Here is a 24455-nt window from a genome sequence, read left to right as displayed (position 1 = left end):
TGGATCATTCGCGCTTCCTGCTTCTTGGTTGTACATTTATGCAATGTGGTGCAGCGTGTCTTCAGTTCGACAGGCTCGCCGGCCTAGTGATCATCGACGCTGTAATAGTGTAAACCTCTAGTATATTCGACATGCCTTTTGTCATGGCGGCGAGGTAGAATCTGAATGAATTATTTAATTAGAACTATCATATTCCCTCTATCTACATGCAAAGAACAGGCATAGCATATTTCATGCGGTACGGACGGGTTCTCAGAGCGCGGCGACGTGCGGTTATGCCGGCGCTCGACCTTCGGAGGTTGATGTAAGATCGAAGGGAGCGCAAATTCTAGAGGTATCTCGCTTACATTACGAGAAAAAGTGTGTATCCTTGCTAGTGTACATCGCTATAACGTCGAGTCGCCTGCGCTGTCGCTTGCATGCAACATTTGCGTAGGAGAGCGATGCTCACCGTACACAACCCTAAGTGAAGGCATTGATCTGCGTGAATGTGCGTGAATGTGCTTGAATGTGCGACTGCAACTATTTTAGAATGGGTGAATCCTTCGTAGCACCTCCATAATTGCGAAGGTTGAGCTTCATATGTAAATTCGCGAACAGAATAAAATGAACCAGACTTCCGCATTCAAACTTTTTTATCCCGTCATCTAATTGAAACATGTATCTTTGCTGTGTTCACTTGCAAAAGATAAAAGTAAATAATACAAGCATGTGCAAAGAGCATGCTTTATGTTTCGCTAGTTAACACGTCTGTAGAGTCTGATCGCCAGAGAGTGGTCCATATACTTCTGTCCGCGACTGCACGCGCAGCAAGCGAAATGCGGACATGCGTTAGGCGTGAGTTCAGTCATGGGCTTATATTGGCGTCCGCCGTACCTTTGTCGACAATCGAATGGCTACGTAGGAAGTGCCTTTAGACACTTCCATTTATTTGGTGTCAGTCTGCGCGTCGTCCAATTCATTACAAAACCAACCGAAAGAATTGCTGTAAGAAAGGCTTTGCGTGTTGCCTGTCTAAAACATCCGCCTCTCGCTCGTGTAGGTTTGGTAGTGAACGGATACCGTGTTAACAGTCAGGGGCTAATATGCTTCAGTGCAAAAGAATTTCGACTGCCACACGTACAAAGTTAATATACTCCAAACGTGAATAGTCACTGTGTCGGACTTGCTTACAAGTAAGAATGCCCACCACGTCACGTGTCTAAATTTAGCGAAATCAGAGCTACGATACCCCCCCCCCCCCCCCCCCCCCCCGTCCTATCATGCGCTAATAGATTTTAAATGTGTTGGAGGCTGTGTTCTAGTACTGTGGCTAAAATATGATCTGTGAGCAACAGATCCTGCAGATAATAGGCTCCATCAGCTGCTCCTTAGCAAGCTACCTCATAGAAGCTTGTAATCTTGTTATCTTTCCTGAAATCGCAGTTCATCCGCAAGTGCGTTACCCGGCTCCTCTGCCCGTTATCTTTTCTTTGAATGTAGCGCGCCAGAGATACGTTTTGTATTTTCAATTATGGAAAACAGATGGCGCTTTCACCGCACGAGGAATGAAGACGCGAGGAAGATATGAAGTAGGCCTGGTGGTTTTTTTAGCGGCCAGTTTTTTTACGGCCCACCAGCCGTAGTTTGGGGCACCGCGATATTGGATGCTCGTCCTCTAAAGCGACCTAGGGCAGCACCAAGCTTGCTTCGCAAGGGTGCGTGTGTAGTAGGGCCGCCGCATGGCTCGCTGCACACAGGTGACCGCGCTCGGTGGATCACGGACGCCCAAACCCTTCGACGCAGATGCCATTTTCTGACAGCTAAATCTGCAACACTCTCACTATTTACATTACCAGTTAGAGGGTACAGCAGCTGCAAAGTAACCCTTGCCGCGCATGATCCAACGCCGCGTAGACTAGACCTATCCGCTTCATCCTTGACGTCACGCTAATTACTCACTCTAAGCCTGTTGCTGCGCAGGCTCACCGACAGTTCTCAGTCCATTATTTTACAATGGAAGCAGCGCGGCGCGTATCAGTGAGCCAAGAAACGACAATCTGTCACTCAAGTAGGAGTTTTTACCTGCTTGCAAAAGTGCTGTATATGTCTTCCGTGTCCATGAATATTTCGTGGCTTGCTTAATTACCGGTAGCAAAAGTAGATTGCAATGCTATAGTTTCTTTCCTTCAGTTTACTGAAATATGTTCCTATGAAGACTAGACTTCATAACTGAATTTTACTTCTTTATCTTCTATTTTCTACTCTCGCGCATATTCTTAGTCAATGTTTATGCCTGCTTCTATTTCTAAATTTTCATTCATCTCATGTATTCTACTTCTTTCTGAACAGAACGTAATTTTTTTCCCACTTCTGAAAAAAGATGAGGCGTTAAACAGTTTAGAATAAATACAGAAAAACAAGCCATTTTAAAGGGCAGCATAAAGTCTTTCTGAACATATTTATTTTCCTCGAGACTTTGAAGCGAACCCTACCAGTTCTTTACTGCTTTGAGTGTATCATATTAATTGTATATGCAAAAATACCTTAGCTGGGTGTTTACTGTTTCCTTGACCATAAGCTGCAAACCTGCTTTTATGGTATGCCCGCTTTTAATTTCATCATAGTGTCAGGGTAATTGGTGACCACACAATTTCTTGCAGCTCATGCGAATGAGCCAGAGAATACATTAATTTGTGCCAGCCTACCGGCAGTAACGATCTTCTCGCTCTTCCATACCTTCAGTCTTCAATTTCAAAAGCAAAACGAGATTGAAATTAAGAGGGAGGGGCTAGCGTGGTGATGAAACGAGATTGAGATGAGGATTGTACAGCGGTGGAAACATGAGCGAAATATCCGGTAGTCACGTGTTTCGCATGTGCCACAACCGCAGAAGAAATTTGAAGGCGGCTAGAAAGAGTCATGCAGGCCTATTTGTTTGTCTCAATGAAGTGGCAAAGTCATAACACGTGACTATCTCGGTTCGATGGGCCAGCGTCTCTTTCAATGTATACACGCACACAGCGCCCCTAACCTGCTCGGCCTCATGAAGAGCGCAGTGCGGCGGCGAACCACTTACAACAAATGTTTGTGATTAGTGCTTGGGTTTCTGCATACTTGGCGCTTTAACAACACAGAGTACTACCACACACAACTATAACCGATCTGACATTAAGCAGTTAAAATTTGTCAGCCCTTTCTTCGAGAGACTCGATGCCTTGTGAGCAGCTGTATCTTCGGGCAACAAATTCTATTCCTTGGCGATTGTTGGCCTGCATCAGACTTTTCTCTGGCGTGTTTTGAGCTGTCAAGTCCAAGAGTTTGCTTTTTTTTTTTTTCTCTCTTTTATTTCCAGGGCGGATTTCATTGGATAATCGGAGCAGATGGTTTAGCAGAATCTAGGAAAGTGGCATTCTTCACCGGCTTCCCTTTGATTAGTTAGCTTGCAAACGTGCTGTGGACGTATGGAATATCAAGCCTCCAGGGGTTGGGATCTCTGAACGAGCTTAGCACATAGGGTCTCGATTCCCGGCTGGCACGTCTTTTACAGCCTGTACCAATCCTTTTCTGGAACTTTTTTACCTTTGTTGGTTTGACATATGATTTTTTACCGGAATCTGCGGGAGCTACGATCGTAGCTCCCGCAAATTCCAGTAAAAAATCATGTGTCGAACCTTTACTGTTCATGCGCAGGACGTTTTCTGTCGTGCGGAGTGAATGTGGATGTATGCACCAACATCAACATCATCATCATCATCAGCCTGACTATACCCACTGCAGGGCGAAGGCCTCTCCCATATTTCTCCACTTAACCCGGTTCTGTGCTAGCTGCATCCACTTGACCCCTGCGAACTTCTTAACCTCATCCGCCCACCTAACTTTCTGCCGCCCCCTGCTACGCTTTCCTTCCCTTGGAATCCAGTTGGTTACCCTAAGCGACCATCGGTTATCCTCTCTTCGCACTACATGTCCTGCCTATGTCCATTTCAAGATACCGCGTTATATGAAACCACATGGTAAATATAACGGCCTGCTTTAATCAAGCCATACGAAATACACTGTGTGGCCTATTAAAGGCACAGTGCTTGATTTGGGCAGTGTCCAAAGGTTCCAAGGGTTCAGTTCCCAACTCGCCCTGCCACATCAAATTAGTTGCCCCTGTTGGCAGCTACTGTCAACGCAGTCATGTCATCTTGTCTCGTGACGTCAAACCGACGACCAATCAGCCATCGGGCATATCTGCTGCCGATTACTGCATGTCAGAAGCACGCTGGTGAATTTTCGCTCAGAGCGCCGACAACTTGGAGGCCGAAGTGTCTGGAGAATGGGGCCATTAAAGCAATCACGTTAAGCCGCGGCATGGGGGGGGGGGGGGGGGGGGGGTATATACGGAGCTCCCAACCCACAAGACAGATAGATGTGTTTATTGAAAGGAAAGGCAGAGAGGTTGGGCGGAATGATTAAAATCTGGCCCGCTACTCTGCCCTGGGAAAGGGGAAGAGGAGAAGAAAGGGGATCATGATGGGTGACGATGTGGGAGAAGGCATACGAAAATATATACAGGCACGGCAGTTTGCTTTCTAAGCGCGAATCAAGTCTGGTTGCACACGAAAAAAGTGAAAGCATCTGCACTGCCTGTACACCCTTCCCCTTGTTCTGCCAAGCGTCCAGCAGCAACTCCTCCGACAGAGGCCTCTTGTCCGAGCGCTTCAAAGAAACGGCTACCACTTTTCGTTTAAGTGCATACGATGGGCACACCAATAGTATATATATGGTTCACAGACTCGGGGATGCCACAAGTTCAACATTCTGCGGAGTCCGCCTGTCCAATAAAATGCAAGTATCTGCGCGTGAAGGCTTAAGTACGAAGCTTAAGTAGCTTAAGTAGCAACCATGCAAGATGGCGTGAAATTTCACGCGGAACATAGATAGATAGATGGATTTATTGAAAGGAAAAGGCAGAGAGGTTGGCCGGAATAATTCAAATCTGGCCTTCTACTCTGCGCTGGGGAAGGGGAAGGAGAGAAGAAAGAAGGTCATGATGGGTGACGATGTGAGAGAAGGCATAACACGTAACATAAATTGTCAGTGTTCGATCCAGTCTTATTAGACGGATATTTCGAGCGTCTGGCTGAGCCCAGTAAGCTGCTGTAGCATTCTTCATGCAGTTCTGTAAGAAGAAACGGAGTATCCGCTCTTGAAAAAGGCACACCCAGGCACACCCAAGGCACACCCATTATTTGGGAGCAATTCCTGAGGGCAGCTTTGTGACTAATGCGGTGCCACACTGTTGCGCAAGCAGCCCCTTTTATTTACCATTTTTATTGCGTAAGCAATGCTACGCCAGGTTTCAGCCCGTCGCGTAAACCCGGATGGTAGCCATGTTTTACCTTTAGAGCGACCGCAGATGGGACCCCTCTTCAAGCTGTCAGGTAAACCAGGTCGGTAGCCACGCCGCGTAGAAGAAGAAGCTACGTCGGCTTGCTTACGCAACCTACCGAGTTTAACTGAAGCTAAACCCCAGCTAATTTTTATTTGTCTTCTCAAACAACTGAAGAAAAAGATAAAAAAGGAGAGGCAGTCCAGACCAGCAAAAGCTTTGCCGGGCTTAAAGGCAGTTAAAAATAAATAAAAGGGAACAAAAGCTCAAGATGAAAAAAAAAAAAAAAAAAGCTTCTTCTAGAACAATGAAATAAAAATGATCATAATAACAATTAAGAAAAGAGCAGCCAGCAGATGGCGCAACCGAGCGCCTACGATAGAAAAAGAAAGAAACCTTACCTGCGATCTACTTGTTTACCGTGTTGTATACCGGTCGGTCCGCCGGTGATTAGTAATCGGTTCTGGGTGGATTCTGAAAAGGATATTTTACAGAATCGGCAGCTAAAACATCGTTTGTGTTCACAGCCTTAACTAGAGGACAGACAGTGGCTTTCACGTGCACACGAGAGGTCAACCGCGCACTGTTTAGCTTACGTCGCTAGATTTGGACCCCGTTGAGCCCGTACGTTTTGCGGCGTGTTTTCATGCCGTGGAAAAATTATCGAACTTGTGAAATTCTCTTAGTTTTCTTATTTATTCACTGCTAATATTGCACTTCCCAAACATGTTTTTCTACCCTTTAGAGCACACTATGTCAGAGCAAATGTTCCCGTCAAAAATCTGACATTTTGCTTAGCTGGTTTTGGCTTTGTTCTTTAAAGTTGTTTATAATGGTGGTAGTAGCAATAGACGTTTACTGATTAAATAATAAATAAAAACTTTAGTGTCTTCCTTTCATTAAAATTCCGACCTGCAGACCGCCGGAATGTAAAGGATAGATAATAGTGACAGCAAGGGTACGTGAAACAAAGACAAGCCTAAATATGCATGATACCAGGCAGGGAGCGATAGCTCTCACTCCACGACGAACAGATAGCATTCCCACGACTCGCGAACAATTTCTAGCATGCGTCGATCCGTGCTTCACCAGAGCAAATAATTGCGCATGGAGCTTAATTATAATTTCGAATGTGGTCTACGACAAAGCGGTCAAAGTTCGTGCGCTTCGCTGCTGATAGTGACGAATGAAAAAAGTATTATCGAAATTACACTTCACATGTGTGATCAGCATGAGTAGCACAGAGAGAAATTTTACTGTGCGATGTAATGCAGTACACGTTAAAGAACCCCAGGTGGTCGAAATTTCCGGAGTCCTCCATTACGGCGTCTCATAGCTTGAGTCGCTTTGGGACGTTAAACCCCACAATCCAACCAAACCAACCAATTAGATTGAAAGGCAACGTGAACAACTAATGGTGAAATGTCTCCTATACAAGTAATAACTGCAGTCGCTGTCTCTCCTTTCTTCATCATTTGATGTCCCCGTGCTGCCTTGGAATTCTTGTCTCGTTTCCACTCAACGATGTTCCTTCTCATCGTTATTACTAGTGCAAAGTTAGACACCTTATCGACTCCAAACACCAGCGCTGAACGCAACACGAAAACTGGCCAGCGCAGTCTGGGTATTATTTATTCCTTCAGTCGTGCAGCCGCGACTTCGCGAAAGAAAACAGGAGGTCCCCGTTTCAAACAATGTCGTTTCTCCCCAAGGTTAACACAAGTGACGCAACCTCCGCTGCACGCGCTTCCCACGAGACGAGACAAGGAGTGCCGTTGCGTGGGTGCCCTTCCCTCGCTTCTCCTCCGACTGCCGTGCAACGGTCGCGAGACGAGAGGCTTGAATAAAGGAAGCTTGGCCAACTGTTCGGACACGAAGCGCAGCCGTCACGCAGCTGCCTTCGTCGCATTGTCTTGCGCCGAGGAGGCCTTCACAACCGCCGGCCACGCGCGCCGCAACTCTTCTGCCGCCGGCGCCATTGCTCGGCTTTCGTGTTCGCCGCGTCGTGTATACGTTATACCCTTAAGGCCGAAAAGTTGCGCAAGACACTTTGCGGCTGGCGCCGAAGTCACGGGGCTCTCCTATGTGCGCAGATCGATACAAAGCAACCACCCTTAAGGTGCCTTGATTTTCATATTCCTCGCTGACAACTATACGTCATTTGAGTTGCAGGCGGGACATGGCTGCGCCGCCAATTTCTTTCGAAAGACCACAAATCATAAGCGCCATGTCCCTAGACGTCCACGCGACGCTCCCGAAACAATGCCATTCCCGAAGAGACCACGCCCTGTAAGGAGAGGCATTTGCAAGCAATCGGCCTTGTCACGCACAACCGCGCTCCCACAGCACAGCGGTGAAACTTGAGGGAGAGATCTGGAGATAGGTAAAAAAAAAGAAATAGACCTCTTCGTCTTTCAGTTCCTGATGCTTTTTTCCCCGTAACTTATCTTCCGACGCTTTGTTGCAGTTGCTTTTCCTCAGGAATGAGCGAAATAGCAGAAACAAAAACAAAATAAGTGATTTACAGGGGCACATAATACACGATGGCGTGAATAACAAAGCAGTAAAACCAAGGATGATAGAGGCGTGCTGCAATGACACAGCATAAGCAATGAAGCATATCAACTTAGAGAAGACTACTCAACATTACCTTAATCATCTATAGTATGCAACCATACACAGCTTTACATAATGCATTGCGGTAACATGATTATGAGTAGATTAGTACATTTTCGAGTTATAAGGGTAACGGCAACGGTGGTCACAGGCCGAGTGGAAGAGGTCGAAGGGGACGCAGGAGCCCTAACGATTATTCAGAAAAGCGCCAGCACCATTTACAGTTTCCAAAAGCCCCCCCCCCCCCCTCCCCCCTCTCCCATACAAATTTCGAACGATAAAAAAGAAGTGGACCGTCTGATATGGGTCGTGGCTCACGCGCATGTACCGGGGAATGAGGCCGCTCACCAATATGCGCAAGGTTCTGTCAACCGAGCTGGGGAGGGTGTCTCGGATGCGGGTGTCGTACGGTGTGCGGCACTGGATACGTATCAGACCATAACCAACTATACCAAGGAGCTTAGAGCGAGCCTGTCTCCACCGCACGTTTCGCTCAGCCGAGAACAGGACAGCCCGTGGCGACGCCTGCGAACGGGGTCGTAGTCCGACCGCCGGACGTACGCCGATATACTTTCCGATCTCGTAAATTCTTACTGTCAACTGTGCGGCGAGCCTGCCACCTTAGGCCACATAATCTACGACTGCTCGGAGGATCCGCCTGTGGCAGATCTAGTCGCATCTCCCTCGCTTGAACAATGGGTGGGAAGCTGTTCTCGCCAGCCCGGAACTGGACGTCCAGTCTCGGGCCTCGGCAAAAGCGCAAGAGATCGCCGACAGACTTCGACTGCCGTTCATGTGGAGCGGCTCGGGAAAATCAAGATAATTGACATCTTCGCATTTACAAATAAACTCTCTCTTTCGTTCTCTTGCCCCAATGTTGCACAAAATCAAACCCCGTAACTAAATGAGTCACATTACTGAGTGTCGTAATCATCGGTGTCCATTTATTTCAACGCACACTCAGTTAGAATGCGTGCCGTTGTCACAACGTTGGGCTGAGGACGCTGCCGCACTCTCCCGCACTCTCTGTAACTAATTTGCAGGGGTTGAGGGTCAAAGTGCACCCAAGAGCCAGATATGCTGAGCGGGATAGTTAATTGCCTGTACTCTTGGCCACCCTTCACCAAACTCTGGCCGGAGGCATGACACAGGTGTCAGAAATGAGGATTAATCCATTATCGGTTCCCTTTCAATGCCAAGTTTATGTAGGATGGCTCTTCATTTAGGCGCAGTGAATAGCCTGTGAATTAACATTGTCCGTTGTGCTTCTTTCATTTCTTCAAATGGGTTGTGTACACCAAGCTCAAGCAGTTTCTTGTTCACTGTGTAACGCGGGAGCAAGTGAGCAATTCTTTCGTCGCACAACGCGATCACAAAGGGTTGACATCAGTACAAAATTCCAGATTGATCTATATGGTCGTGACGTCATACAGAATTACAATATCGAAACTGATTAAAATATCAGATATATAATGATTATAGAAACCTGTAGTATACCGTGAACCCTTTTAGCGTTTTCGCTGCCACAGCACCGCTTGCCCGCCAGCTGCCAACCCGGCCCTGCGAAGACGCTGACTGATACCTACGCGCGGCGATTCGTCTTTGGGGCGCCAGATGACACCAGGCGCCCGTCGCGCCTGTCGCGTAGGCTCCAATTAGCGCCTGTCCACTAGCGGTGAGCTTGCTCCCGATAGGATGGTAACGACATAACGTTACACGGTATGATAAAGGCTCTTGCTCGCTTCTGTCAGTACCGAGCCAGGATGCACCGTTCACTACCACGTTTGACTGCAGGCCTCGCTGTGACACTGCTGCCCCGCAGGAAGGCTCAATTATGCATTCAGAGAGGGAAAGAGAGCTACAGTTCACATATCCGTCAATTTTCATTTCCGTCATATCCGTCATTGTTATTTATCAGTGAGACATTGTTTTTATAACCGCATAAATAAGCTCTCCTTTTAGGCAAATCTAACGAATCCGCATGCATCACCAATCAATAAAGAAAGAAAGAGTTATCTATGTACAATGTGTCTGGTTCATGTTACGAGTGTCCCTGGATCGATTCCCATGTCATCTTAAATTTTGAGCACGATTAATTTGATTTATATCAGTACATGTCATTCACCGACACAGGAACGGCCGTTGGTTGTCGGCTTTTCTGGCTGGCTGTGACTCCGCACCACCAGAGGGCCCCGTCGTTGGCGTCTCCATCCATCAGATGGCTGTCTCTTCTCTCTGGGAGGCTATTTTTCTCGTGCTCTTTTTCTTTTTTTTGTTTTTGTTTTTTTGCTAGGCTGAAGTGCCGACGCCACTAGCAACGGGTGAAGAACAAAAATAACATTGGATAGCGAAATTCGCAGTTGCCAGCTGAATGCACACAGTATTGTGTATTTTGATTTCATGTTATTCCTTTTGCACATGCAAAGTTTTGTCGACAACTTAACAATCCTTTTCTTTTTCTCCTCGCTCTAGCATATATGTCGATGACGTTCATTAAGCAGGATTTCCATAAATAGTCTTCTGGACATTTCGCGCTGATGTGCACTTAAATGAGCACCTTAAGGTAAGAACGTACTACAAGAGTTTAGTTGAGTCTCTAGTGAGTTTCCTCACCAGGAAGGTCCAAATCTGTACCAAACTGTACCAAAGAAGCTACTGGTGGTCAAGTTTTAATGTATCTAAGATGTTTTTTTCTCGCGTACGTTATGTTAGAGAGAAAACAGGTCGAACGGCTTTAAACTCTAGAGCTTGGATACGCCTCTATTCATCTAGTATGAAATTATCAATAACATTTACTCTGACCTCGGGAAATATATGACTTCCTAACTAAAGGGTCATAAGGCCCCAGCAAGATAAAAAAACGCAGCCAAGGTGTAGACAGGCATTTTTTACGCAGTGTTACTGTTATGTTTAGTGAGCTGGGGCTGCTTTAATTGTTCTTTGTTCCCGTTGACTGCATAAAGGTTGGAAATAAAAAAAGGTAAGAGTACCTTTATGTTATTGCTCAGTTAAATTTATGGCGTTGCAACTGACTGACTTGCAGAAGACGACCTTGCAAACGAGCGCTGAAATCAGTTGCATTTAACATGAAGTAGCTTTGGCTGCAACTGATTACTTATTTTGTGTAATGCGTACAATACTACCTACATAGAGGTTTAAAACTCAACAAGGCAAGACACACCTGGACGCGATATTTTACAGTATATTAACAGTTCTATATCATTATTTTCAAACACAGCGTTTCAGTATTTGTCCTCCAATGACTGCATGAGCAAAAATGAAACTCCAGAAAACTACACAGCTCACCTGGTTCTTGGGCGATGACGGCGATTTCCTCAGAAATTACCTAGTGCAAGGCACCAACGTGAACTATTTTAGCTGAAGCAATCGTCATGGTGAGAGTATACATTGGAATTTGGAACTATACTCAGCACACACCATATGAGAACGATTGAAAAGGTGCAATGAATGTCCTGTGCGCAGGCTAACTCCACCTTTTCCAGCCACCGCCTCCTGCCCGAGCAGACAGGTCCGCGCCATATACCAAAGATTTTGGTGGCCCTTCACGGGCTGGAGCCGGAAGAGAATAAGAAATACGTCGGATGCAAGGCAATGTTTCGCCGGGTTTGTCTGCGTGGTCCGCCTTAGAACTTTGAGCCATAACTGTCTTTGCGCCCTCTAAGGATCGCGTCAACTCCATCTCAAAATCTTTACAACCCAGAGTAGCTATAATGTGCGCTTTGTTATTGAGCGCAGAAACAAAAAGACAACTGAGATAACGCAAGCCACAGTTAGTGCGCACTGTAAACGTAAAACTTCTATAAGTTGTAGGCACACCCGACGCTTGCGGAAACATTCCTGGGGCGCTTCAGTCGCGTCCTGCTAGGCGGCCGGTCCGTGAACCGCGTAGTACGCGCGTATCAGGCGGATCTCGACGAGCGTAGTGTGCGCGAGCGCGTCGAGGAAAGCCAGGCAGAGGGAGAGTGCCAGGCAGCCGCCGCACACGGCGAGCGCGTGCATCCTCAGCGTGTGCAGCGCCGAGTCGGCGCAGTTGTTCCAGTTGATGTGGAACCAGGCCTCGTAGTCGGTCATGTTGAGCACGCCCCGGCCGCAGTGCACGCTGTCGATGGTCGGCCGCCCCGCCAACAGTCTGGTGTTGCGCTTGCAGCATGAGTGCGGCACGGAGCAGCGCTCGTGGCTCGGGTTGTCGACACTGCAGTTGAAGTAGCTGCAAGCGCGCGTCGCGTGTGGTAAGTGAGCGTATTGGGGAGAAAAAAAAAAATGCGCCGAAACCTTCCACACCATAAAAAGAAAGAAAAGTGTCCATAGTTAGGCGCAATTTTTTCACCAGTTCAAGTATGCACTGCCTAGCCCAAGCGGTGTTAATGAGGTATGCAGCGATAAGCAGGACACTCCAGCCCTGATACATGATGTGCTAGAAGGAGCCTAAGGATCGCGGTCAGAGATTCTATGGACTAACTGGCGAAAAAAAAAGCGAACTGGTTGACTTGATACGATGAAAAGAGAGCAGGGTGAATCAAATAACTCATCTTAAGAAACAAACTAGGTGGGTAGTGTAGTGTGCATGGGGAGCAGATAACTTATAAGCTGTCGAAGAACAATGTTTGATTTGAAAATAAGGCCATTGTGCAAGGGACAAAAGGTAAGATGGAGTCCAAAGTCAGACTCCGCCCGCACCACTAATGTATCGCCAGCAAAAACAAGAGTAGAAACGTTAGGTTAAAAAATTGCGGATATGGGATGACCGCCCCGGTAATCGCTGGTATTCATGACTGCCGCCAGCCAGGAGGCAAGACAGAGGTCTGAGCTAGAACGATCATGTGTGGTGTCTCAATGCACGTATGTTGAAAGCGTCCTGTTTTAATAAAGAAAGTAGTGAACACATTTACCACAGTTTCACAAATAATGTTTAAGTAGGGATAGTTACAAAGTGATTTGTCAGTTTTGTATATTTTTTTTAATGATTTATGATTAAGGGAACAAAACAGAAAGTTAAACAGATCCAGAAATATTTTCACCAAGACACTGCCAGCTGCCCAGAGCCGTAATTTAACTGTTTGGTTTGGTTTCTAGGGTTTAGTGTGCCATAGAGACTCATGCTATTGGGGACACCATAGTGAAGTGCTCCAGACAATTTCGGCCACCTGGGGATCTTTAACTTGCACTGACATCGCACAGCACACGGGCGTCTTGCTTTTCACCTTCATCGAAAAGCGGCCGCCGAATCCTGGATTTGATTCCGCAGTGCGTCCTTCAGTTGCGCCGTTCAGCGCCCTCATTAGCCACGACGTCGTCGTTATTGCGAAACTCTGGTGATTAGATAACAAGATTACTAAACTCACTAATTAACTATTTATTTGCCAAGTTGGGCGGTTAATTTGTATGCCAAGCGCGAATCTGTTGACAAGACGATGCTGTGCCAGTTTGCAAAATGAAGACAAGCTTATTTTCTAAAGTCCTTCAGCGAGATGAAATCTAGCGCCTTAAGAGCGCAGTGCCTAATCTGGGACCGAATTACTCAACAATCGCATCATGAAAACTATCAAAAATCGATCAATTATACCCATTGCAACTGGTCGATGTGTTTGCCAGTCAAGGTCGACCGATACGATGGGCACTAATTGTCCGGCTTATACAGTTTCTGTGATGTGACCTTCCCTAATTCGGCTCCTGCATAAGCACTTAAAAGCGAAGCCCGGCGGAAAGGCCACGTCCGCTGGTGGCGTGTCTCAGTGACCATGGTACCTAATTCCAACTAAATGGGCTATTGTGCCACGTCATTAATTGCATTCGTGTGCGTCGCCGCTTGGTTCCAGGAAAAAAAAAAAAAACGCCGCTTCCGACTGCGTGGCCGCTATTTTTGAGGTGGGCGGTGCGAAAGAAAGTGCATGATATAGCAGGGTAGAGGATTCAGGCAGTTCGAATTTTGTCCAGTGGTCACCGCAACGTCATAATAGAGCGTAGTATTTTCACTGAGCTTCTTGCACGTCTAATGCGCTCAATAAGCGGTCTTTGCACGGAAAAGCGCCTGGTTTCCTCGAGCTGCAGGGCTTTAGAAAGTCTTTCTGCTTTTTTCCGTTTCAAAGCTGATATGCCAATGTCGAGCGTTGAACTCTGTTTGTATTAATCATCTAATCGGGGGAAATAAATAAGTCCTTAGGAATTAGAAATAATTAGAGGAGTAATAGACCAGTGTTACTGTAAAGTTCTTCGCCTCGGCTGAGAGTTTGTTCAGCATATTCTGTTTGTTCCAGTCTGGCACTGCCTATGTATAGAATTTTACTAAAGTCTGCTAAACACCCTGTGAATCCATACGATAGCAATCCGCAAAAAGTAAGCTGGTTCTACTGCCTTCCCTCTGGAGTAACGGTTGCTGCTTACCTGGAGCTGCTTAGCTAAGTGGAGAACAGCGGGTGTAAATGCCCTGTGGACGCCCTAATTTCCCTCTAAACTTCTTGCACTTGCAAGCCCTCTTCCGCAACTGAGGAGAAGCGTTCTCTACCAATGGAGAAAGGAAGCTCCATTTTTCCGCCGACCAGGATGAAAACTGACATCGTGATGAATGCTGCTTGTAGATGGCTCCTCAAGCTGTCGAGTAAACGCGGTACCAGCTACGAGGGACGGCGGAACGGAACCAACTCTGTGAGCAGTGTCTATACCGCGACGCATTGCCGGGGTCAATTTTTTGTGGGTTTTTTTTTCGTGTAGAACGGTTTCCACGATATTACCGTGTGTCGGAAATGAAGCTGGCGGGGAAGGCTTACAGGTCATTAGGAGCATGTGCAAGCCTTCGTGCTGCTCGAAGCACGTTACTAAGCACTTTTGACTCCGCCTGTGGCCAGAGCGGATCTCAGAAACTTCTTTTGTGCATATATGTATCAGTAAGCCACGACCGTGGAGCTGGGGCTTGGGTGAGACTGGTTGGTGGCGGCCAGAGGCAAACTTGACGAATGTCTCCCGTGACTACTTCTTATTTTGTAGCAGCAGGCAGAGACACCTTGCTATGCGGGCACTAGCCTGATTTGGCTAACCATCGACTGTCCAACTTTTAGTGGGCTTCGGAGAGTTTCCTTGTGCCGGCCGTACGTGAAATCATGTGTAAAGTTTGACGCAAGTGTCCCCTCAACACTCACCGCAACGTGTTACCGAGTCAGCCAACCTATAACAACGTCGTTCATCGTATAATATCTGAGAGCTCAAGCAGCAAATACTATGTACACCATATATCATGATTCTTTCACTTTCATGCCCCTCTATCCCTTGCTTCGAGCCGCTATTTTATATACATGGAAAATAAGATTTATTGATGTGACACAGAGCGGCAGAAGAACGATACAAATTAAAGACGGCTGTTCATATCTGATGTCTCCCTCTCCGTATCAGATCGCTAAGCCACACCAACTTTCCCTAATGAAATAGTCATCGAACCCCTGGTTCCTTCCTAGTTACCCAGTAGGTTAGCGTAGCAAACAAATGGCAGCATTGACTGGCGAGTTAGCCGGGCATCCGGTCTTGTTGAAAGCCCATAAGCAAAACAACTTATGGGAGACACTGAAGCTCCGCCTTTATTGGCATGGCGCGATAGCGTGGGCTATTATCACATATAAATCCCCGCTTTAACCAAGCCGTATTGAGGTGCCCGTGTGACCTAGGGGTAACGTGAATGCAAGGGTCATGGCAGGCTAATTCTAATATCACCCTGCCACTGAAAGGAGAGGTCCCAGTTAGCAGCTCCTGCTGAGCACAACGTCAGGCAACCCTATATCCACTCATGTGCGGCCATGTCTGCTGCCAGCTACCACCTGCCAGCGCTATGCTCGTGATTTTTCGATCCCAACTACGACGCCCGATTTTCGGTGAACGGGGAATTTAACGCTGTCACGTTATAATCTACTTAAATCAGGAAATGGTGAATTGTTAGAAAACAGATGACTTACAAGTTGTCATTCCAATCCCGGAAGTTCTTTGTAGTCATTCCGCAGCACCCCAGGTGGCGCTGCACTGCGTCGACCAACTGTTGCGCGTCCGGAGAATCGCGGTAATGGACCACCAGGGTGGCCGACAGGATCCGCTGAATGCCCTCCTTGGCGCCGGCTGTAGTATGCAACGGAAACACACCCTTACTAAACATGCTTTACTTATGGTGCAGAAATCCAGCTCAAAACGCAAATACGAGCCTGCGCTCCGACATTTCAACCACAGGGGCGTCGAAACAATCAGGTGTTTGCCTGTTGACACATCATGGGCCCGAGAACCTGTGGATTAAACTCACAAGCGTGCAAAAACATGCGTGGGTTTGCACTATGTTTAGTATACCACAGGCTGACAAACACCTGTGCACATTTTCCCTAAGTTGTCCATTGCTAGAGCATAGCTATAGCGCCAGGCGGCGCAAATTTTGTCTCTCTACCTCTCTACCCCCCTCCCCTCTCTCTCCCTCTCTCTCTCTCTATCGAGCACACAGACTTGCGCGCAGTCTAGTATGTTGCACGAGGTATAAAACTAGCTGTGGATGACAATGAAGCTGCGTTGACCGGTAATAGAGAAGTGTCAAAATTTAGAAACCCGAATGTGTCCTTATATAGCCGCGACAGGTAGAGCGTATCTTAGTCTGGTTACACCGAGGATACATTTAGCAACCGGAACTTTGTGCAAAAACGTTCCGCCTATATATAACTGGAACTATGTTCCACATACTTGAAAATATATGGAACAAATTGCACGGGAAAACTGTGCTAGTTGCATCTGGCCTAGACACTCAGCCTTTAATTACAGGGACGGGTACAGCGCATACGCCCTTTCATCCCTGCAAGTCATTCCCTCTCATCGCAGCATAGGTGTCCGAACAGAGTGAGACAGTTGTTACGCGTTTCCTATCCGCACAGATCTCCTCACATCCCTTTCTCCCGGCTTAAATGTTTAAACAATTACGCGAGGTTTAATCTTTATTTGAAACCACTGCTTTCCTCCAATGGCAATATTCACCTGGCATAAAAAGCACGAGTGTCCCAAGAAGTGCGGAGGCCACGATGAGCGCCAGCAGGACAAACGAGTAGGTGCGCAGCAGGCACGTGTTCTCGCGTAACGCTCCCACACAGCCGCAGCACGAGACGGCGCTGAGGAGCAACCCAGCGGCCAGCAACGCCAACTCCAGGTGCGACATGAGCAGCGTACCCAGTTCTCCGCGCCGCAGAGCCTCCGCGTCCTCGCGCGCCTCCATTGAGCGAAACAGTAGCAGAGCCGAAAGCACGCTCAACGCCGCACCACCCACCCACAGCACCAGGTTGAGTAGTAGTAGCGGGAAGCGAACCTGCGACCAGTTCGATGACGTGCCTCCGCGAAAAGGCGAAGGACAGCAAAAACGAGAGACGGCGGTCCACTCAAATCATTTAGCAGAATGATAATGGTAACATCAAGATAATGGTATGGATGATAATGGTATGATCGAGATAAACCTAATATTGCTAACTTTAAATGATCAAATGGGGAATTCAGCGGAAAGAAATGAGGTGGTGTACATAGAGGCGTACAGCCTTTGTCAAACGTTTAGAGCCCAGGGGTCTACGTGTGAGCCATACTATGTGACACGTAATGCATTCGCAGGTTTCCGAACTTACTGAAGGCAAGATTTTTCGTCCTACCCTCTCCAATAGCTAGGATTTCCACGATTGTTAAAGAAATCATAATATACGGCTGAAAAGCAAACCCTCTGGGCTGTAAACTTTTGACAAAGTCTGTACATGAGCGAAGCTAAATCCAGCGTCATTATCAATCTCCTCGGAGGTTAAGGTATTTTCTAATTTTTTCCATGAACAAATACAATCAACGTGTAGCGCGAATGCCTACATAGCAAGTTCGATACGCCAGTAGTGGGTCATTACCATGACACTGCGATGCCGAAAGACAATGTCCAAATTTTTAGCTATCTTGTTGCTGTAAAACACTCATGCAGGCTCTTCGTACTGCAATGCCAGTTAAATTATTAGCACTCCCGCATACCCTGCGTCACTTCTAAACACAGTCCCGTGCTTCTACACGATCGAGTATGATGATACGATATGCAGCGTTAATGTTGTCCCTTACCAAGGGATTCACGTCGATCAGCGGCAGGTTCTCATTGTCCTCGCTGTCTTCAGAACCCGTCGCCAGGACGAGGCGGCCTTGGAGAATGTGTTCACCGTCTTGAAAAGCGGCGAATTCATCGTGGGTGTCGTCCAACATTTTCTTGGCCTAAAATTCAGTTGTGGCCGGTGTACTCGGTCGTAACCAGGTTTCGGCGACAATGCTCATCCGCCTACTTATAAGGCTTGTTCTGCTGCTGTTCTCTTGCCCTCGGATCGCATCAAAATCACGGTGGAATGTAGCTTCTTCTACTTCCTCTTCTACCTCACTGCCTCATAGATAGATGGATTTATTGAAAGGAAAAGGCAGAGAGGTTGGCCGGAATAATTCAAATCTGGCCTGCTACTCTGCACTGGGGAAGGGGAAGGAGAGAAGAAAGATGGTCATGATGGGTGACGATGAGGGAGAAGGCATATGAAATACATATACAGACACAGTAGCTTGTTTTACAAGCGCGAATCAAGTCCGCTGGCGCACAGAAAACGGCAAAGAGCACGCACTGCCTGGACACCCTTCCCCTTGTCCTGCCAAGCGGCCAGCAGCAGTTCCTCCGAAAGAGGTCTCTTTTCTAAACGCTTCACGGAAGCGGCTAGCCCACTTCTTTCGCACGCATACGCTGGGCACACTAATAATACATGGTCCACAGGCTCTGGGATGTTACAAGTTGAACATTCCGGCGAGTCCATCTGTCCAATTAAATGTAAGTACTTGTGCGTGAAAGCCACGTTTAAACGAAGTCTATGTAATAAGCATGCCTGATGACGCGGAATATCACGCGGAACATAAAATTTTAATGTTTGATCGAGCCTTCTTAGACGAATGTGTCGGGCGTCTGGCTGGGCCCAGTAAGCTGCTGTAGCATTATTCATACAACTCGTAAGAAGGCACGTCGTGTCCGCTCTTGAAAAAGGCACAGCTGTTTGGAGGCCATTGATGAGTGCGCTTTTCGTTTCAACATCGGCCTGTTCATTCCCATGGAGCCCGCAGTGGGCAGGAATCCATTGAAACAATATCCTGTGCCCTTGCAGCCGGGCAGATCTGAGGAGCTCCGTAACGTTTAGTGCCAGGGGCTGATAGGCAGTGTGGCGTATACACCGATGGATCTGTGTCAGCACAGGCATCCGCTGCAGCTGTGGTCATACCAACTTAGAAAACGACTCTGCATTTCCTTTTGGGGCATACCTCTACATCAACCGCTGCTGAACTCACTGCCTCATAGCTCCCATCTAGCAAATCCCTATAGCATGAAAAACAAATATGCTGAAAATGCTAACAAAAATACCTTGATTTCTTTTTCTCGCAACTGTGCGAGTGCGATGAAGATGATATGGGAGAGCATGCAATATGTTTTTGCCTTCTAGGATACCGTCGATGATTGCGCCCTTTATGTATTCAAACATTTTGAGAACGACTATTATTTTACTTAATCCTCTCTGCAATCTTTTAAAGCAGTTACAACTAACTTTCGAAAATGTTTTTGCCTATTGCGCAACTGACATTTTATCAGTCTGCATTTTTTCACTTCTGCACCTGAGAACCAAAACTATAGCGTGCTCTATCTTGAATCGCAAGCACATGCCATTTCTACCCGATGGCAAGTACAAAAATACAAATATGCCATATAGGAATCTTCGTGTGCAAAACGAAAAAAGACAATAAACATGACTGTGTTTTTATTTTTCGAGGACTAGCCTTGTGGTTTACGATAAGGAAATCGATAGCTAAGGTAGGTTAACCTACCCTGCTAAGGCATCCGTGTGACATAGTACATAAGAGAACTAGCCTGACAACACGCTCTTCTGATCCGTGTGACAACGCTACCTAAGGAAAACATTCCTGCAGTGGAACCTTGAATGAAACTACCACAGTTAGACGCTAGGCTATCAGTTTATTGAGAACTTCTACACCAGTCTACACTCCTTCTTCTACTCACCCCCCCCCCCCCCCCCTTCTTCATTCCTGTTCTTCTTTCTCTAAGCCTACAGGCAAACAACTCCAATAAAACAAACTGGTCAAGACTCCCATCTTTCGGCCTTTACTCCAGCATGGATATTATAACTATTTCTCAACGAATTTTATTTGTTTTAAATATGCATAGCTCGCAATTAAAAATACAAACTGTCCATCATTATGAATCTCACCTACTGCAAAAGTATTCTAATTAGCTAAATAGCTAAACTTTTTGAACAAGTTCAAATAACACATTTCTGATGTTAGTCAAATATTTAGGGGAATCGCCCAAGGTGGAGTAGATTAGATGGCATTAGAATAGACGGCTGCGCTTGGGTGAATGTCAGTGAGTAATTACTCCCTTATTTCATGTCTGATGTTAGTGCCAAAGGAGAATTCGATGTCTCGAACAATACGACGCAATACGAGTTTTCGAAACAAGAAAAACGCGCTATGCATTATGCTAACATGTGTTCACAAAGCAACGAATAACTCGGTGATGCCAATAGCATTAAATGGTCTCAGCCGCGCTAAGTTCAAAACTGACTACCAAACAGCGAGATAATACTTCCAAAGTCAATTACAACGATCTTAAAAAATGTGAAAGCCCTTAAGCTTGACTGTGATCATTCCAGGTACACCCCATTCCTACATGCGTACCGACTGGTCATGGAAGTCTCGCGATTCGCTTGTCATGTACGAACAGCTCTATCAAATGGAGAGATAATCTTCAGGAGCATCGAAACGTGGTTCCAACATTTGGTGGTTGCTACTCGTCTGTACTTGTGGAAAGTTCTCAGCTTCGACCGAGAGTGTCATTTAAAATGCGCTCAGTTGCGAGCTGATGGATAAAAATAGTTGGGTTTTAAGTTAAAAGTTAAAATGAATAGGTTGTCTGAAAGCTTTTCTGCAACTTTCCCGCGGCACAATTTAGCGCGTGACGCGCGAAATTATTGAAGCCGCCTTCATTTCAGGCCTTAGAGAAGGTTGCATCAGCACCCCTTCCATCTGACTATTTGAAAAAGAAATCACTTTTCTATCTGGTTTTATCTGACTACTTCTGGTTTTTAGAGGCCCCCTTCATATGTTGCTCTTTTTTTTTTTTTTCATTCTAGCCGTGTTAATTGTTGGCGCTCATCCGTCGTTCCATTAATCTTTTCACCGTTTTCCAGCCCTGCCATGTTCTAACATCATGGCACCCTCAACCCTGTTTTTCCACTTTTTTTTTTTTTTGCATTTGTCATTCTTGCACCTCCCAGCCCTCTTTTTCTATCCTTTTGATATTTGTGCTGTTCGTCATGGAATTCTTTGTCTAGTGGTTTTTAGCGATGATGCATCTTTTGTTGTCCGGGAAAAAAAACTGTGATTACCAGTGTAATTGCGCGTTCTCACTGTCACTTTGATTATTCCCCTGGCGGCTTTTTACCCGGCGTGTGAATATAACTGCAGGTTTAAGTTTTCTTGAAATAAAGTTGAAAGTTCTGCGCTCAGTCCTATCTTCTTTTCTTTCTTTTTTTCCTTATTGTGTGCACGCTGCTGATGCAAATGGGTGTTAAAGTTCGTCCTCCTTTGCCAGAGTGCTGAAGAAAATACCCATTATTACGCGCGCTTTAACTTCTACGGTACGAAACAAAACATCATTTTCTATGCTGTGTAAATATTAAACAGAATTATGCAGTTCCTTCTCTTTTTTTAGATTTTAATGACTAGAGCCCACTGCATTGAGGCTGCGCGGTTTTCCGGCTGTAAAAATGGTCGGCAATCTCCGTTTCCGAAATCGATCGCTTCTGGAAAGGCGATTGTTCCCTATTGCCCGTTTTCGGATGCTGCTCTATTTCGGCGGATGTCTTTTCGCTCAACCGCCTTTGGAGCGCCTGTGTTACAGAATGTCAACCATGCATAGTTTTCAACAACGGTGCCTGCAATGTGTGTAGAGGCTGGGCCAGAGCACGTGTGAGTAACTCTGCCACATCCTTCCGTGCATGGCCTGTGTTCATACCTATTAAGCGATTGCCTTGGGATACTGGGTACTAATTATGCAAGAAGATGCGGTGGAGGACATTGCACCATACGGACAAAGAACTGCTTGATATTCTGAGTTTTACCCTAATCATACATATATTAGAGAGCCTATAAGTGTAACTTGTCTTATAGTTGCATCTTCTCGTTTTTAACATTACAATATACAAGCGTACAACGTCCCCCAATCGCTGTGGGTGTCGATACATTCATTGCCGGCTAATGTTATCAGAAACGCTTTGTGCACAATTAAAGTTTGCAATGCAGGCGCATGGGATGCAAACCAAAGTGTCGAAGTTTATTTCCTGTGAAAGATCCCCGACGTTAGAGGCCCGCTGAGCATACGAGCAGTCTCAAACTTATTCTTCTTTCCAAGGTCGAGAGGAGATTATGACGGTTGGAGTACAGCGCCACTAGTTTGGGACGGTGAAAGAAAACACACATCGGTGAGCAAAAGGCCATCAGCGCAGTTCGTGCACCCTCGCTCAGGCTGAAGTCTCTATAGGAAGTGCACGGCCGGGGAACACTATGCGGGAAGGGTCGGGAAGGTCAACAGATCAAGCGCCCGATCGAGGAGTCCTCGCCTCCGAGCCGGTTTCCACGCATATTATTTCGTACACGCCGCGTTTCATGTACGTGCACCGCTCGCGGCTTTTCCTGCTTCATTGAATTTCACGATTTGCGCGCGTCTGTGCATACATCTCCGGGAGGAGAGTCACTGCACTGCAGCGCGACACGCTCGATACGCCGCAGGGACGAGGCAGCGACCGTCTCTTGGCGGAGCTGGCGAGAAAAGAAAATAGTGGCGGAAGTTTGGCGCGTTTGCCTGCCTGCTTGCATACTAGATGACGCCGTGGCCGGGTCGTCGTCGTGCATGAACATCCGGTCTAGGATCGCTCGAAGTGGCAGGACGGAACTGTTTCTCAAGGGCCCGCCCTAATACACTTGCCATGTGTTTGCCGTCGTTCTTACTGTGTTTGCCCGCTAGGATATGGTGCGAGCGTCTCCGCCCTTTTTTGTGTATGTGTGCGTCTTTTCGGCCATGTTGACGCTGATGTGCTACAGCAGGCAAGCAGCAAGAGTGAGTCGTCGTATTAGCTCCCGAGGGTGCGCCGGGCCTGACGCCACTATACTGTCGGTACAGCACCACTGAGCAGGGTAAAATAAAAGTAGAAAATTGCGAGGGTGCTAGATTACCCTCATGAGATCACAATGCATTACCTTTAGGTCGTCTTGATTTTAAGCTTTTCTCTTCAACTTGTCTTCTCTTCGTATTCTCATTTAAACCTTGCCGAGCGTTGCTTTTCTCCTTAAAAGGCATTTCCTTAACTTGAACTCCAGCAACTGTTAAAATACATTGCTCTGCTCTTTACTGAGTCCTTCTTAGTCATGCATATTTCTGTTTGTGTCTTCGTAGCCATTTTCATTTTGCTTATTCGTACTTGATCCTTTTTGCAGGGTCATTCTTGGTAATTATTAGTCGTTATCTATTTTACGAAGCCATTTTTTAGGGGTTCACTTCGTGTCAGCCATGTTCCAAGATCTCCCTCCTCTCTCTCACATGGGGAGAGTGGGATTTCTCTGTCCCTCATTTGTCATCTGTCATACCATCGTGGCAGGTTTCTCTTCCATGTACCAACCGCGGCTGGTCAATGGCCCACTACGCTAGTTGTCGCCTTTTCTTTAACAAGCTGGTTCTAGCCGCAATCAATTAAGATGACATGTTAAACCAGCGGGTTCCAAGAGGCAGATTCGAAATTACTTTATTTGGATTCAAACACTGATGACATGGATGGATGGAAAAACTTTATTTTCGTCAGAGAGCATGTATGGATGATTCCGTGCTAGATGGCCATCAAACCATGGCTGACGGCGACCTGGGTGGCCCACTCCACGGCCCTGGTCTGGACGACCGGGTCTGAGCTGGCCAACACGGCCTCCCACTGCTCGAGGGAAGGATCACGCATAATATCCGCCGGTGGCGGTGCTATGCTACAGCTCCATAATATGTGGTCACAGGTTGCCAATTCCTGACACCATTTGCACTACGGCTGAATGTCCGGGTAGATTTTGCTCAACACGTATGGGTTGAAGAAACATCTAGTCTGTCTTTCTAGGAATCAAATCGTTCCTGCGTAAACCAGTACACGTGTGCCCCAATTAACATGCTTTTTTTTTTTTAAGTTCGACAACGCCACTACATGCAGAAACATTCAATGAAGACGGCAGCGACATCCACTTTCATTGAGGTCCGCATGTCTACGGGACCGAACTATCGTAGTATTGAGGTACTTTTAGTCTTCACAAGAACACAAGACGTGTCATGTGATTCGGGAGAGTGATAAACGTCGTCGTTCCGCTGGCTATC

General features: G+C 46.7%; 1 protein-coding gene across 1 annotated transcript; it reads right to left on the bottom strand.

Annotated features, from left to right (window-relative positions):
• Nucleotides 1-11528: 11528 nt before the first annotated feature.
• Nucleotides 11529-18217, bottom strand: LOC146207678 (tetraspanin-33-like). Its single transcript, XM_084577199.1, has 4 exons — nucleotides 18080-18217; nucleotides 16982-17306; nucleotides 15934-16090; nucleotides 11529-12203 (listed from the first exon to the last, which is right to left on the bottom strand). Exons 1-4 carry the CDS (start codon nucleotides 18215-18217, stop codon nucleotides 11858-11860), a joined length of 966 nt encoding a protein of 321 aa, XP_084433325.1. The 3' UTR covers nucleotides 11529-11857.
• Nucleotides 18218-24455: the final 6238 nt, after the last annotated feature.

The sequence above is a fragment of the Amblyomma maculatum genome, chromosome 1 (assembly GCF_055883805.1).
Source record: "Amblyomma maculatum isolate TAMU_Amacu chromosome 1, ASM5588380v1, whole genome shotgun sequence".
NCBI classification, from domain to species: domain Eukaryota; kingdom Metazoa; phylum Arthropoda; class Arachnida; order Ixodida; family Ixodidae; genus Amblyomma; species Amblyomma maculatum.
The sequence above is the reverse complement of the archived record's forward strand: the minus strand, read 5'-3'. Positions and strand labels throughout refer to the sequence as shown.

Coding starts and splice junctions, on each gene's coding strand:
- LOC146207678 (XM_084577199.1), bottom strand. CDS start 18,217: ATGTTGGACGACACCCACGATGAATTCGCCGCTTTTCAAGACGGTGAA. Junction 16,091..16,981: donor ACTCGTGCTTTTTATGCCAG/GTGAATATTGCC, acceptor TGCATACTACAG/CCGGCGCCAAGGAGGGCATT. Junction 12,204..15,933: donor CGGGATTGGAATGACAACTT/GTAAGTCATCTG, acceptor GCGCGCTTGCAG/CTACTTCAACTGCAGTGTCG.